The sequence below is a fragment of the Chiloscyllium punctatum genome, chromosome 1 (genome assembly GCF_047496795.1).
Source record: "Chiloscyllium punctatum isolate Juve2018m chromosome 1, sChiPun1.3, whole genome shotgun sequence".
In the NCBI taxonomy this organism is placed as follows: domain Eukaryota; kingdom Metazoa; phylum Chordata; class Chondrichthyes; order Orectolobiformes; family Hemiscylliidae; genus Chiloscyllium; species Chiloscyllium punctatum.
In genome coordinates, this window is record NC_092739.1 from 33,407,751 (window position 1) to 33,424,132 (window position 16,382).

At 40.7% G+C, this 16,382-nt stretch overlaps 1 protein-coding gene across 3 annotated transcripts in view; it reads right to left on the reverse strand.

The window, feature by feature from the left end:
• Positions 1–16,382, reverse strand: part of sec24d (SEC24 homolog D, COPII coat complex component) — a 210,362-nt gene that overhangs the window by 4,236 nt on the left and 189,744 nt on the right. For all 3 annotated transcript variants that reach the window (XM_072589129.1, XM_072589119.1, XM_072589137.1), the window contains 3 exons: positions 7,085–7,264; positions 5,451–5,642; positions 3,406–3,495 (listed from right to left, as the gene is read on the reverse strand). In XM_072589129.1, coding sequence (XP_072445230.1) covers positions 3,406–3,495; positions 5,451–5,642; positions 7,085–7,264 — 462 coding nt within the window. The remainder of the gene's footprint in view (positions 1–3,405; positions 3,496–5,450; positions 5,643–7,084; positions 7,265–16,382) is intronic.

The following is a 16,382-nucleotide window of genomic DNA, read 5'->3' on the forward strand; positions in this document are numbered from 1 at the left end:
ATGGATGCTATTATATTTCCAATTCCAATTTTTAAAATTCTTTCATGGAATGTAAATGTTACTAGCTGTAAAAGGAGTTGATACCTATACTCTGGGAATAGTCAGTGAGCATGTGCAGAAGGAACTGTGTCATTCTGACATCAGATGACATGAAACTGTAGTTTAAATCTGTAGAACTCCAAGTAAGATGTCCTTCTCATTAACCTCTGTACCTGCTTAGGCCAGCAGTTACTGCCCATCCTTAATGACCCTTGTAGGTACACCCACAACACTGTTCGAAAAATCTCTCCAAAAAAGTTTATAAAATGAATATTATAAAGTGACTTTTCACTTTTTGGATATTAATATCACAGGGTAAACAAGTTTGCAATGAGCTATATTTTTAATTAAAAAGGAATATAACTATTTCTTCTCATTCTCCATAAATGCTGTTTTCTTCCAAAGACAGTTGATAACATCAATGAATCAGCACCAGTCGGTCTCCAACAACACTGCTCAAACTAAGAGCTGTAGATAAAATCCAGATGACACTATACAAGCAATTTTGTGCCAAATGTTCTCATTCCAGAGATGAAAGGCTTGTCTTAGGAGGACTGATTGAGCAGTTTATAAACTTGCTAGAATTTAGAAAAAAATGAGAGGAGATCCAATAGAGTAATGAGATGCTAAAAAGAAGGTTGACAACACAGATGTTTCCCCTTGTTGCAGCAATCTAGAATGAGCGGTCAAAGTTTCAGCTAAGAGGTAGCAGATTTATAACACATTGAGGAGGATTGAATTATCTCAAAAGGATAATGACTCAGCGGAATTCACTATCTCAGAGCATGGAGGATGCTGGGACATTGAATAAATTTAAAAAGGAGACAGACAGAGTATAGTGGCCAGTTAAAGGGTAATGGAGAGCTGGCAGGAAAGTGGAGTTGAGGCCGAGACGAGACGTGATCATATTAAATGGTGGGCAGGCTTTAAGGGGCTGAATTGCCCACTCCTGCTTCTTGTTCTTATGTTCTCAACATCTCTCTATAAGTGTGCAGTGAAATCACTAACCCAGCAGTGGTGAGGGAATCACAAGCAGAAATAATGTCCACAACTGAGCACTTAACTTTTCGATTACAACATTCATGTTTTATTTTGACATAACCTTCCTTTGCCTTATGGAAACTCCTTTCTCATGACATTTCACTTCTATTATTGCGCCTCAAATGATTCAGTGGAAAATGCATTGTCCTCTACTCATTTGTACACTGTAATGTTGTGTTCTACACTATACAACTGGGGACATTGTGAAATCTGTTTATAAACAGTGTGAATACAACCAAAGATTTCTTTCAGTATTTCCATGATGTCCATTATTCATCAAGTTTAGCACCAGGTTTAGAACTAATCAATGCAAACCAGTGATAATTGTAATTGAACACCTTGTGAGGTGGAAAATGAGCCTCTTCATCTATTGAAGCACACTTGGGCCAGTAGCTTTCATGCTTTGCTTGCAAAGAGGGGGTCTTAATACATTCAGAGATCCTCATGCTTACATACTGTGTATGTGATCCCAAAGTGATTTATGCCGCCCATAAGGAATAGATATGTAGAAACTGGTCCTCAGCTTCCATCTTGCAGCAATACACCAGACAGTAAAAAATGACTCAGAGAGTACCACAAAAGGCACATTAACAGCGTTAGAGAAGAAACAAAGATGAATAGGAAGCGACCAAGAAATACCTGGCAACAGTGTGTTACTGTGGAGGAACCCCATTGAGAATATGGAGGACTGAATCAGCAATTAAACAAAACTACTGGAGCTATCTGCCTGACAATGATTGCTTGCCTGGCTGGAGTGTGGAACACACATATGCAGTAGGAGAGTGTAGCTGGGGGCCCACGCAGTTAGTGGGAGCCAATACTATAAATAGGACAGAAGTGAGTCATAGAATCACAGGATCCTTAAGTGTGGAAAGAGGCAATTCAGTCCAGTGAGTCTGCACTGACCCTCTGAAGAGTATTCCACCCAGACTCACCCCCTCACCCTATCCCCATAATTCCACAATCACCATGGCAAATCCAACTAGCCTGCACATCTCTGGACACAATGGGCAATACAGCAAGGCAAATCCGTTTAACCTGCACATCTTTGGACTGAGGGAGGAACTTGGAGCACTTGGTGGAAACCCATTCAGACACGGGCAGAACTCCACACAGACAGTCAACCAAGGCTGAAATCAAATCCAAATCCCTGGTGCTAACCACTGAGCTATCGTGCCGTCCGAAGTGGGGGAGCAGGTTAAGAGATTGGTATACAATATCTGACTACATGGTGTTATCCTATGCAAGGGGAATATTACTCTCTTGTAAGGCCAGCAGGAGCATTCCTATCCCTATTGGTCTACAAGAACTTCTGAAAAATAAAATTAACACTTATTTCTTGGGCCTCCTTTAACCCAGGAATCAGCTGCCTGAAGGTTTTACCTGCTAAAGAAAGTAACAATGCTCCCTATTAAGTCCTTGGATCAAGAGGATCTGATCCACATTTTTAAAACAATATCTTGCCCTTTGAGTATTCTGCTCAATTGTTCAAATGAGTGTGTTAATATGGGGACAAGAAGAGTGAGATCAATGGAGACAAATGATCGCACATGTTTCTGCCAAGTGACGTCAATTAAAATTGACGACCACAGATCTGAAAGGTACTTCACTAACGAAAGCAGTACATTTGCTGGTGTTTACTTTGTGGCTCTGAGTTTCACTCTCACTAAGCTTCCAGTAAGAAACCCGGGAAGTAGAGAATTTCCCACCCACTGCAGCAGAATAAGACCACAGGAATGTAATCACCCAGGAGTGTTCTCTTGGTTGGACTGGGTTGGGGGATACATGCTGGCTGTTGAGAATCAGGCAGCTGGGTACATATGAGAGCTCTCAGGGTATCATATGGTTTGAAAAAGACAAGCACTAGTTCAGGGAGACCCAAATATCTTGCATATTCTAGCTCCTCAAGGTCCCAAAAATAAAAGGCGCAAAACCCACCATGAACAATTCATCTGTTTCTAACCTCAACCTGGTGGGAAAGCTGGCTTTCATGCTTAGTCACAATGTAAAATTGCAATTGGCACCCAATGATTGCACTGGATGCCATGTTCCTTCATTAAAGATACACCCTCTAGACCTGGAAGGGAAGTTTTACCACGTAACACTCGAGACTATAATTACAACCCTGAACATTAATATACGCTGTCCAGACATAGTGCAAGCCTACACCAGCAGAATATCAGATGGACTCTTGTTTAATATTATCCACTGATAAGCTGGCAAATCTGCTCTGCTTCACAATTAAATCAGCAATTAGCATAAATAATGAACTGTTGTAAGACCTCTCAAAAAGAAACCTGAGAGATAATGAATATCGCTGCTTACCTTCATGGAATAAGGATTCTGGTTTCTTATGCTGGCAATGATTGACCTAATCTTCTTTGAATATGGATTGTCCAGTTCAGGTAATGAGGTCTGTAACAAAATGCATGTTTTGACTTTGGTCAAAATGTTGAATAGTATTTTCAGATGATAATCATCCATTTTCAGATGATCATATTAGGCCTAACTTAAGTGTATCGTTTTGTGATATGCCATGTCATTTGCTACTTTTATATACAGTTTGCTTAGAAAATGAGAAAGTAGGCAATAATTTCCAACTGATTCCAATTTTCCAATTTGAAGTGTAAACCTATGTTAGGGCTCTTACAGTTCTGTGGTAGTGCCCCTATCTCTGAGCCAGAAGATCTGGGCTCAAGCCTCCAGAGGCGTGTCATAACATCTTTGCACTGGTTGATTTAAAAAAGTGTAAATCTATTCTCAAGGCAACTCAAAACATCTCCTCAAGAAGCTCAAATAGCTGGATTTCTATCTTCAGAGGATGGCAGCCTTTTGAACATTATATTTTTTACAGGAACAACCCTCATGTTTCATTGCTGGGATGAGTCTTTCACTGTATAATCAGTGTGTCAGAAAAGTGATATAAATTTGTCATGTTATCAAGTATCCCACTGCAATAGCACTACACGTTTTTAAAATGTGCTAATCAAGTCAGAATCTTTAGGCCTGAATGGGTATGGGTGTGGGTGTGTGTGTGTGTGTGTGTGTGTGTGTATGTGTGTGTGTGTGTGTGTGTGTGTGTGGGGGGGGGAGAAGAGAGGGGCAGGGGCGGGCAGGTAGGTATGGAAATTCACCCTGCTGGCCAGTGTATCAGATGGCACCATCCCACCTTAGCTCATTTCTCTAGAAATGGGAGCACAGGGCTACCAGTGAATCAATGAATAATTGAGTTAAAGCCCTATCAAGGCCAATTGTCAGAGGCCCAATGGAATTTTACAGTCAGCCTCTGGGCTCCCAGAGGTGTGGGGAGCGGGCGAATTTCCTGGAGGATGCCTCCTGGTGGAACACTGGGAGGCTAGTGCTCCAGACAGGCTTTGAGGATCTCCCTGTTTGCATGGCTCCAGTTACCGAGCACCTTGGGTGTCTCCCCCAACAGTGGTGGCCTGATTGCTGATGGCACTTTTATTTTTCAAATTTAAATATATTGCAGAGAAAATACCTCAGAATGGTCGCTTTCACTTATCTGAACGGCAGGTTGCTGCTTCTTCAGTGCTTATTACTGGCCCTTCAGCCTTGACAGCCAGCCAGACATTCTAATTTGAGAATGAGCGTGCCCTCTGACCGCTAATGAACCAATATGGGGAAAATCACTTTTGAGTGATAGATCACCATACAGTACAGGCCTGCAACCCACATCGTGCCACAGTCAATCCAAAGTGAAAAATATTGCCCTTGATGTCAATATATGCAATATTTACATAAAATATTTACAAGTGCCAACTCTTGACTTAACAGGTAGACCTCTTTCAGTGACTTGAGGACAAAGTTTGAGGCTGGTTCTGTAGTGCAGTTTGGATAGCACTGTCAGAGGTGCTATCTTAAGGATGAACAGTTAAACTGAGTTGTTGCCTACGTCTAGGTGGATATAACGATCCTGCAGCACCATTCTAAGAAAAGCAAGAAGTTTTCCTCAGCGCACTGCTCAATATTTATTCCTCAATCAATATCAGTAAACATGTGGTTATTAGGGCATTATTCGTAACTGCCAGCACTCTCCAAGTGGTTGCAGAGTGTATCAGTAAATCATGTTTCTGCAGATAACTACGGTTTCTACCACATTTGTTGTGGGAGTTTTGAAGTGGGGCATGAGCAATTCTGAGAAAATTCTGTTTGAATGATACTATATCTTAATCAGCAATTGCAAACATTTTGGTCAATTCCGACATAATCAATTCATTGGATTTCTCAAGCCAAACTCTTCTAATCCTCTCGCCTGCAAAATATAATTAGATTGATAAATGGGGGAGGGAAACAAGATTACTTTTAGCAATTTCAAGTCAAATGTAAAGTACTTTGCATGCATAACTTACAAGGTCTGTGTTGATATGTGCAAAGGATGGTACATTAAAGATGCCTTGGATCAGCTCAGGTTGAGAGTTCAGTCCCAGCCACAGGAACATATTTATCCCGTTTTCCAACAAAAAGATTCCTCCATCAGCTAAACGTTCCTCTGAGCAACGGACAGCAGCAGGAAACTCCTCACTATTTACATCCATCTTGTGCTGTTTAAAAACAAAGAAGTTTTCAGCTGAGTCAATAGTTAGCTGGTGAGCATTAATATACAGAACATAGGAACAGGAATACACCATTCAACCTCTCAAACTGTTCGATCACTCAATTAGGTTAATGCTAATCTGTATCTTATCTAACAAAAATTCCATTAATTTCATTTTCAAAATTTTCAAGAGACAGATGTCCAGATTTCCATTGCCCTAAGTGTTTCCTGATATCAGCACCCCGAGGAAGCTAACTTTAATTTAAAAGATTACATCCTCTGTTTTGGCCTTCCTTACCAGGTGAAGTGGTTTATATAATTATAGAAGATTATAGCACAGAAGGAAGCCATTTGGCCCATTGTATCCATGTGCTGGTTCTCTTCAAGAACAATTTACCTTCTGCCACTCACTCACCTTTTCCCTGTTGCTATCCTCTTCAGATAATGATCCACTTTTATTTTCAAAGCCATGATTCAAATTGCCTCCACCACAACTCAGCTATTGGATTCTGAACCCTAACCACACAATGCCTCAAAAAATTCATCCTCATATTGCCATGGTATCTTTTACCAATGACTTTAAATTTCTGTCTACTAATTCTGAATCTTTTCACTTGTTTCACTCTAACCATCTGATGACCTGTGAATAATCTTAATCATCTTTTAGTATTCTTAACTCAGGGGAATACAAACTCAGTCTATGTAACCTGCCTTCATAACATTTCTTTTAGCTCAGGCATCGTTCTTAATAAGCTGCATTCCTCCCCATCCAATGCCTATATATTATCCTGAGGCTTTTCATTGCTTGCAGCATATGAGATAGAACAGAAACTTCAATACAGATGTAATTCATACAGGAAAACTTTAACTGATAGTTAAAAACTCATCAGCATTTGTGATTCCTCTATGAATTGATTACTTCTTATAAAGCATTAATTTGACTTTGGAGTATGTTGGAAACAAAATAGAACTAATTATTTATGACCTAATATGAAAAGCTAGTGCATTTTGACGGTTCTTCTGGTTTTCTTCAAAACCTCCTAGAATGAACATTACTATTGTAGTTTAACTCATTTTGATCTTGATATTTACTGTGGAAACCTGGCAACAATTTAATAAGATCTGGCATTTCTTTATCATTTGATATCATAAAATAAACAGGCTTAGTTACTTATTGTAAATTTAACATCATAACAGCGGTGTCATATTTGTCTGGCCTCAATGTGCAGCTAAATCTAAATTGGTTTTTTAAAGCTTTCATAAGGGAAATTCCCACAGTTTTACATCTAAGGATCACTCAGTTCCCAGTGAAAGGCAGACAAGAGTAAAACTAGAAGTGTATTCTACTGTGTACTTTGTGCAGAGGGACTCCCTGGTGGAGGACAGAGAAGCACCACCCAAATCATATGTAAAACCCCCCATCTGTTAAAACAGCACTTCTTCACTTACGATAGGTAAAAGCCGTGGATAGAAAAAGGATTGCGTGCTGACCACATCCATAGATGTGACCAATAGCCGTTGGAAAGCTCGCTCATCTGTAGGAAGATCAGAACTCCCCAGTAAGACATAACTCTTTAAGAGACAGTTTATATAGACTGGCAGCAACTTCATGGCCTCTGGAAGGATGAGCTAGCAGACAAAACAAAAATGCATTTCAATAACAAGGACTTTTCACACAAAAGAAGAGACTTTTATTTCTGTTTAATCAAATGAAATCACATTGCAATGTGCAAGTAATATATCTGCTTATTCTACATTAGAAAATATTATGATTTCTGCTTACAAATTGCATTCTTAATGTTCTACATTAGTAATGATAGTATTTTGAAGTCTGTCCAACACAATCCGGTACACGACTGAGAGAGTCAACTGACATAGTGAGGAGTGAGGGCAGGAAATATGAGAAACTTCTTCTTGTCCAATCCACTTTAACTTTCAATCCATCTGTCCATTACTGGAGATGATACATTATTTTAATCAACTGGACAGAAAGCCATATTTGCTTCAGGCTGAAGTATGGATTTATTTTCTGAAATACTTAGGGTCAGCCAGAATAAACTGAGATGCTTATTTATACCAACTTGTTAAAACACTATCACTTTTCAATACAATTCTAAAAGTCAGTGCTTCTAACAGTAAAATTCACATAGACCAATACTCTGTGTGCTATATCCAATGAAATGTGAGTATTTGAAAAAAATATATTTGCATAACACTGGACCTAAGAAAATTGGCTCCAAAGTATTGTAGTTAGATGACTGAAGAGCATGCAGAGGCCTAGAAATGTGATCCAGAGACATGAGGACCAAGTTTAATTTTATCCAAGTTAGAGTTTTGAATGAATTAAAATCATGCCTATGGATGGAATCTTGCCATTCGTTTGCTCAGTGACAGTCACAGAGTTTGGTGTCATAATTCTCATTGTGATGGAGGATGGGTTTGTATCTTGCCAAACTTCCACTTTATTTGCCATTTGAGCTCCATTTTCACTCTATCTTACTTGAGGTCTTCTCAGAACAACTTGCCACTCACTGGAGTTCCTGGGAATTGACTCACGTCCCTGGTGCCAGCTCGAGACTTAAAAGCCCACTGTGCACCCAGAAAAACACTTTCACTTAGCAGCTGCCATGCATTGTTATGGACATTTGCCCTAGGCTTGGCAAACAGGGGGAAACCCTTGCCTTTGTAGCCATAGTCCTAAAGACCCTACTGGTCCTCTTCCCTCATAAGCAGCAATGAAGGCTATGACACACAGAAGATAGTATCAAGAGTAGAAACTGAATGAACTGCGGTTGCTGCAAATCCGAAACGAAAACAGAAATTGCTGGATAAGCTCAGCGGGACTAGCAACTTTTCTGGACAGTAAATAGAGTTAATGTTTCAGATCGACTGACACTTCCTCTGTTCTGACGAAGGGTCACCCAACCTGAAACGTTAACTCTGATTTCTCTCCACAGATACTGCCAGACCCGCTGAGCTTATCCAGTAGTTCCTGCTTTAGTATCAATAGCAGGCCATTTGAACCCTTGAGCCTACTCTGCCATTCAATATGATCATTGTTGATCATCAAACTTAATATTGTAATCCCTTCCTCCCTCCCACATTCTTTGGTCCTTTCAGCCAGAAGAGCTGCATCTACCTCCTTCTCTCCTTCTTGAAAACACAATGTTTTGGCCTCAACCACAGGCTCACTAATCTTTGGGGGAAGAAATTTCTCCTCATCTCAGTCCTAAAAGGTTTACTCTTTTTCCTTAAAAGTGACTCCTGGCTTTTCACTCCTCCATTTTCAGGAACATCCTTCCTGCATTCAAACCTGTCGAGCCCTGTTGGAATTTTATAGACCTCTGAGAGATATCCCTCATTCTTCAAATTCCAGGCAAGACAATCTTAACAAACTCAATTTCTCCTCATACCTCAGTCCTGCCATCTCAGGAACCCATCTGGTAAACCTTTGCTGCACTCCCTCTAAAGAAAAATTCATTCTTGCTCAGATAAGAACACGAAAACTGGCCAGAATATCCCAAGTCTGGCCTTACCCTGTATAATTTCAGCAAAGTATGCTTGTTGCTATATTCAAATCCTCTTGCTACAAAGGTCAACATACAGTCAGCCTTCTTTACCACTCGCTGCACATGCATTCTTACTTTCAGTGTACAAGGACACCTAGGTCTCATTGAATGTTCTGCTCTCTCATCCCCACCAACTTTGGACTGGTTTCAGAAGCTGCCTTGAGTTACTGTGTTCACATCCTCTGACAGCAGGCTATTCCCATTGGCTGGGGTGAGACTGCTGACAAGCATGGCAAGCTTCCTCACTTTGTGTCTATACCAAGTGGCATAGCGGCAGTATTAAAATGAGATACAATACGGGTGTTTAAGGTAAGCACATGAATAAGCAAGGAATGGAGGTTATGGACCATGGGCAGGCAGAAGGGATTGGTTTAACTTGGCATCACATTCAGCACAACATCATGACCTGAAGGGCCTCTTCTTGTGCGGTACTGCCCTAAGTTCTAAAGAAACTGCTGGACAAACTTAGGTGATCTGGCAGCATCTGTGGACAGAAACCTGAGATGGTGTTGAGTCTAGGGACCCTTCTTCAGGACTGTCTATGTACTAATATGAGCCAGGTTTGTCTGGATGAGGGGCAAATTGAGAAATTGTACTCCTGAGCCACTAAATAGTATCAAACTGCAATGAAAAGACTAGTCCTAAATTATGCGACTCATCAGTAGATGTGACAAATGCACACATAGTCAACCCTGCAAAGTGCTCGTCATTAACAAGTGGAGACTTATACCAAAATTAAGACAGCCTTTCCTACAAACTACTGAAGCAAAATCCTGATACAGTCACACACGCAAACATATGTTACTGACAATATCCCAGAATTTTTCATCATAAGACAGTCATATATCTACAGGAAGGACAGAACCACAAGATATGGCAGTACTGGCCACCGTCAGCACCTCCAATCAGAGAGAATCTAATCAGCTATTGTCTTGAAGTATTGCCGTATTCCACACCAATCAACATTCTTGAAAGTTAACTCTTGACTAAAAATGTTACTGGATTAGTCATTTCATTACTGTGACTATAAGAGCAGATCAAGACTGGGTGTTTGGTGCTAAGTGACTCATCTCCTGTTTCCCATAATGCTTTTGACTATTTATAAGGCTAAAGTAAGAATTTGATGGAATCTCTTATATTTGCCTGCCTGACTGTAGCTCCAAAATTATTCTGGACACCAAACACTACTTAGAACGAAACAATCTGTTTACTTGGCACTCCACTCAACACCTTAAACATTAATTCCTTCCATCACAACGCAATATGGTAGTAAATACCATACGCAAGATACATTGCAACAACTTGCCAAGGTTTCTTTGGTCAGTACTTCACAAAAACACAATCTCCACCATATAGAAGGTCAAGGAGGTCATGGATCAAAATCCTAACAATCCTGAGTTAACAATGCTAACATACACCACACAGACTGCACCAGTTCAGGAAGGCAGTTCACCACTCAATGGCAGCCAGATTTGGGCAATAAATGTGGTTTGCCAAAACATCCACATCCCAAGAATGACTGAAATAATTTGAAGGAACAGATAAAGCGTATTATAAAATAAGATCAATTTCAATTCTAATTCTAAAGAAAACGCAAATTCTTACTTTTTTTGGCTAAGTCTGAGTTGCATCAAATTTTCTTTTGAAGGGATTTTGCCGTGAGGCCTAGTGGATTTTCTCACTTACCAAACAGGCCTCATTAACAGCCTACCCTGTCCCTATGGAGTTCCTAGGTCTGATTCCAGCCCCAACTTACCATGCGTGTTCCAGGAACAACTCACCACTCAGCAGGTATCCTGGAATTTACCGGGACCTCCTGTACCGGCATGTATCCAGACAAGCACTCTAGTCTAGAGCTGACATTTGCCCTGGATGTGGCAGAGAGGGGGAAATCATTGCCCTGTTTTATAGGCAAGGACATGGAAATGTACTGTACCCAACTCTGGCCAGGGCTCATTCTCTATCACTCTCACTATTGCCTGCAACATTTTCTCTCACATGCTCTCACTGACTCCAGCTACTACACCTCCAACCCTGCATGCCCTCTGCACGATCCATTCACTTGCCGGGGTGACATTCTGCTCTCCGTTCCTTACAGTGGCTGTGCCGGGATCCTGAGTGAAGGCTATACACTTCACTGGGCTGAGGCCTGCTGACAACCAGAACAAGCTTCTTGGCTTTGTATCTGTGCTAACTGGCAAAGCACAACAGCACTAATATGAATCTGGTATCTCTGGCTGATGGGGCAAAGTACAAAAAGGCAAGGCAAGACAGGGATATTATGAGTATTCAGATAGGCTCAGAGTGAGTACGGGTTGTTACAGCAAGCAAAGAACCTCGAGTTGCAGTCTGGTCCAATCCACGGGTTGGGCATATGTCCCCGAGCACACCTTGATGCAGCATTACAATGACATGCACTGGCCCAGTCCAAGGTGCAACATTGAAGTGCAGAAGTATCCTGTAACCGAATCAGAAATGTGTCGCAGTGCTTCGTAAAGGCTGATAATATATTGGATGCTACTGTCTACGGACATGGGGTATGTGTGGCTGGTGCCTATGGAGCATTCTCTAAGATGTTGGAGGCCCTTTGGGTCATACAGCAAGCCTGAATTCACTAGCTATCCATGCTGAATTCAATGTCAAGGTTTCCAAAAACCTAGCCTCTTTGGTGAGATAGGGAGCTGAGTACTAAAAAGGTAAGCTGGGCTGTTAACAAGGTGTTTCACAAGCAATAATCCCCCTTGAATTGGCAATTCACCACTGCCTAGCAAGAAACTCACTACACTACTTGTGAAAAGCATTAAAATGTGGAACATGAAGAGTCTGACGTCAAGAGAAACTTTGCCTGACCTCTCATCCTATTCTACCACAAATCTCTCCACAGCCCACATTGAGCACCTCTATAAGCTTTCACCCATTGTTGTAGTTGCAGTTCTTTATATGGCAATACAGATTGTCCAGCAACAGTCTGTAATACTGTTCTGCCAGTCAAGCAGTAAAATCCTTTACTACTTCTGAAGACTAACTTATCATGTGATATCGGACTCAATGGAATGTAATTAACTGGCAGCAGTTCAGCTCTATTTGAAATAATAAACTTCAAATCTGTTCAGTGAACAGTGATAAACTGTATAAACTTTATTGCAAATAACATGTCAATGGGAATTTACTCCAAATTCGTTCTGAAAGTGCTTCCAAACTTTTAGGGTTTTTCAACTGCTTATGAAGCTAGAGGTTTGGAAATGCTTCGAAACCACTTGAACTTCTTTCATGCTTTAGGACATTATATGAACCACTTGACCAGATTCTACTCTTGCAACTCTTAAAAAATGGCACTGATTTAAGCAACTGACGATATGTTTATCATGCATTAAACTGTAAGACCACAGGAGAAGAAATTAGGCCATTCGGCCCAGCGGGTCTGCTCCGCCATTCAATCACGACTGATAGGTTTTCAACTCTATAGTCCCGCTTTCTCCTGTAACCTTTGATCCCTTTGGCAATCAAGAATTTATCTATCACTGTCTTCAATTTACTCAATGACCTGGCCTCCACAGGCTTCTGTGGCAATGAATTTCACAGATTCACCAATCTCTGGCTGAAGAAGCTTCTCTTTACTCTAAGGCTGGTCCTCGGGTCCTCATCTCTCCTGCCAATGAAAATATTTTACCAACATCCACTCTGTCCAGGCCGTTCTGTATTCGGTAAGTTTCAATCATATTGCCTCTCATTCTTCTAAACTCCATTGAGTATAGCCCCAGAGTTCTCAAATGTTCCTCATATCTTAAGCCTTTCATTCCTAGCATCATTCTCATGAATCTCTTCTGGACCTGCTCGAAGGGCCAATACATCCTTTGAGGTATTATTGCTCACAATACTCTAAATATGGTCTGAATAGAGACTTATAAAGCCTCAGAATTCATCTGTGCTTCTATATTCTAGTCCTCTGAAGTTGACTGACATTGTATTTGCCTTCCTAATTACTGATTCAACCTGCACGTTTACATTAAAGGAATCAGGACTAGGACTCCCAAATCCCTTTGTACTACAGATTTCTGAATTTTCTCCCCATTTAGAAAATAGTGCATGAATCTATTCTTTTTACCCAAGTGCAAGACCTCACACTTTCCCACATTGTATACTTCATCTGTCACTTCTTTGTCCACTCTTCTAACCTGTCTAAATCTTTCTGCAGCCTCCCTGTCTCCCCAAAACTGGCTGTCCCTCCCTCTATCTTTGTATTACCTTCAAACTTAGCCGGAATGCCGTCAGTTCCTTCATCCAGATCATTAATGTATAAAGTGAAAAGTTGTGGTCCCAACACTGACCCTTGTCGAACACCACTAGTTACAGGCTTTCATCCCGAGAAGGACCCTTTTATCCCCACTCTCTGCTTTCTGTCAGGCAGCCAATCTTCTATCCATGCTAGTACATTGCCTCTAACACCATGTGTCCTTATCTTACTCAGCAGCCTCCTGTGCGGCACCTTATCAAAGGCCTTCTGGAAGACCAGATAAAACAACATTCTTGGTCTATCCTGCTTGTTACCTCCTCAAAGAATTCTAACAGATTTGTCAGGCATAATCTCCCCTTGATGAAACCATGCTGACTTTGCCCTATTTTACCATGCACATCCAAGTATTCAGAAATCTGATCCTTCACCTATGAACTCCAAAATCTTACCAATGACTGAGGTCAGGCTAATTGGCCTATAATTTCCCGTCTTTTGCCTTACTCCCGTCTTAAACATGGGGGTCACATTAGCAATGCTACCAGAAAGATCACTACTATAGCCTACACCATCTCTTCAGCTATCTCCTTCAGAACTCTAGGGTGTAGCCCATCTGGTCCAGGTGATTTGTCCACTTCCAGACCTTCCAGTTTTTCGAGCAGCTTCTCCTTGGTGATGGTCACTGTACTCATTACTGCCCCATCCCCCTCAATTCTCTGGAATTTTTGGGATATTACTCATGTCTTCCACCATGAAGACTGAAGCAAAGGACTCCTTCAGTTCCTCTGTATCTTTGTTCCCCATTACAGATAGAAGATCTTTTATCCGAACATCCAAAAACCCAAAAGTTCTGAAATCCAAAGGTTTTTTTGTGAAGCTTTTTTTCAATAACAAGGTTGTTTGGCGTGCAAAGTTAACCCAGTCGACACCCACTCAATGCGTGTCACTCATATGCAACACGAGGGGGCCAAGTACCACCCGCCCTGTTCTTTCTTAGAAGTTTGCTCATCCGGTAAGATTTAAAAAAATTTCACCATTAAACCGTCATTTATTCTGAAAAACGAAAAATTCGGAATTCCTAAAAACAGCTGGTCCCGACCATTTCGGATAAAGGATCATCTATCTGTACCAGTTCTCCAGCATAATGTTCCAGCAGGCTAATGTCAACTTTCGCCTCTTTTTTTTTGCCCTTTATAAATCTAAAAAAAATCCTTGCAATCTTCCCTAATATTAGTACATGCCAGTGTCTCACACCATATGTAATGGGGCAGCATCACAATTAACAGGTTTGAGTTTCTTGGATTAAGTAGTTCAGTGCAAGAGATTTCTAGATTTCACTCGATCCTGAAATTTTAATAAGTTTTGATATATTATTTGCTTAGTGAAATTGATGGAAAATAAGTGCACAGAAATCATTCTTTCCTTGACATTTAATACTGTTTAATTTGTGCTTGAACCACATATTATTAATGATATTAGAACGAATGCTGGTAACAGAAATGTTGAGAGCTCAGAAAATCCCTACTCAGCCATAGAACATTATGCTGAATGCATTCTGTGTCATGACTTGTCATCAACAATGGCATAGTGAAGTGTTGGATAAAGGCTTATATATACTTACTAATGATTTTTGTCACTCATTTTCAAATAACTCAAGTGGTTAAATGACAGAACCGCTTCCAATAGAATAATTAATCCTATTTCCATTCCTTGCCTTTGACTATTCTACACTTCAGGCCAAGACAAAAAGCATAGTTGTCATTAATCTCAAGAGGGCTGGAATACAAAAGGAATGAAATTGTGCTTCAGTGTTTTCGAGCCTTGGTGGAAGTGCATGTGGAGTACTGCATTCACGTTTGGGCCCTGCACTTCAGTAAGGACAAATTAGCCTTGCGAGGAGTACAGTGCAGATTCGCTGGAATCAAACTTAAATTTAGAGAATTAAAGCTTGGGGACAGGTTTTATTATCTTGTATTTCTATTCAGAGAACCCATACAGTGTGGAAACAGACCATTTGGCCCAACAAGTCAACACTGACTCCCCCGAACAGTAATCTACCAGACCCAGTCCCCTGCATTTACCCTGACTAATGCAACTAACCTACACATCCCTGAACACCAAGGGCAATTTAGCATGGCCAATCGACCTAACCTGCACATATGTGGATTGCCGGAGGAAGCCGAGCACCCAGAGGAAACCCATGCAGACATGGGGAGAACGTGCAAACTCCACACAGTCACCAGAATCTGGAATCGAACCCAGGTCCCTGGTGCTGTGAGGCAGCAGTGCTCACCACTGAGCCACCATGACGCTGTTGTTATCAGTATAACGAGAACTATATAGGCACAATGCTGTCTTTAAGCAGAATCACGTAGGAATTGACTGACCAGTACATAGTTTTCTGGAAGGTACCAGATTTAATGCTGTTTTTTCCATTATCTTGTATATCATAGCAACTGAACATATAGAAATGATACTACGGATATTTTACACTTGATGAAAACTGGGATATCCATTCTCAGACTGTTCCTTGATTTCAATTCATTTTAAGGTTACTGACTCCATGGGAAACTAAAATCACAAAGCAATGATGTATGGAACTGTAGAGTTTGATAAGTTTAAGTAGCTTTCTCTTCTAGAGAATACGAAGCAAATGCCTCTTTCAGACTGGGTTCAGATTCAATTAAAGAATTAAGAGAATGAATGCAAGTCTTCAGAATAAAAGGAATTCAATGTGTGAAAGATCTTTTGACTCTTCAATTTTCGGTGTTTGTGGATTTCTGAGGGGGAAATCATATTTAATCACATTAAAGGTTTTTTTTGAGGAAGTAACAAATAGGTTGAGTGAAGGGGAATCTCTTGATGCGTTATACATGGATTTCCACAAGACATTTGTTAAGGTGCCAAATCAATCTTATTAAACAAGACACAAGCATATAAAATAATA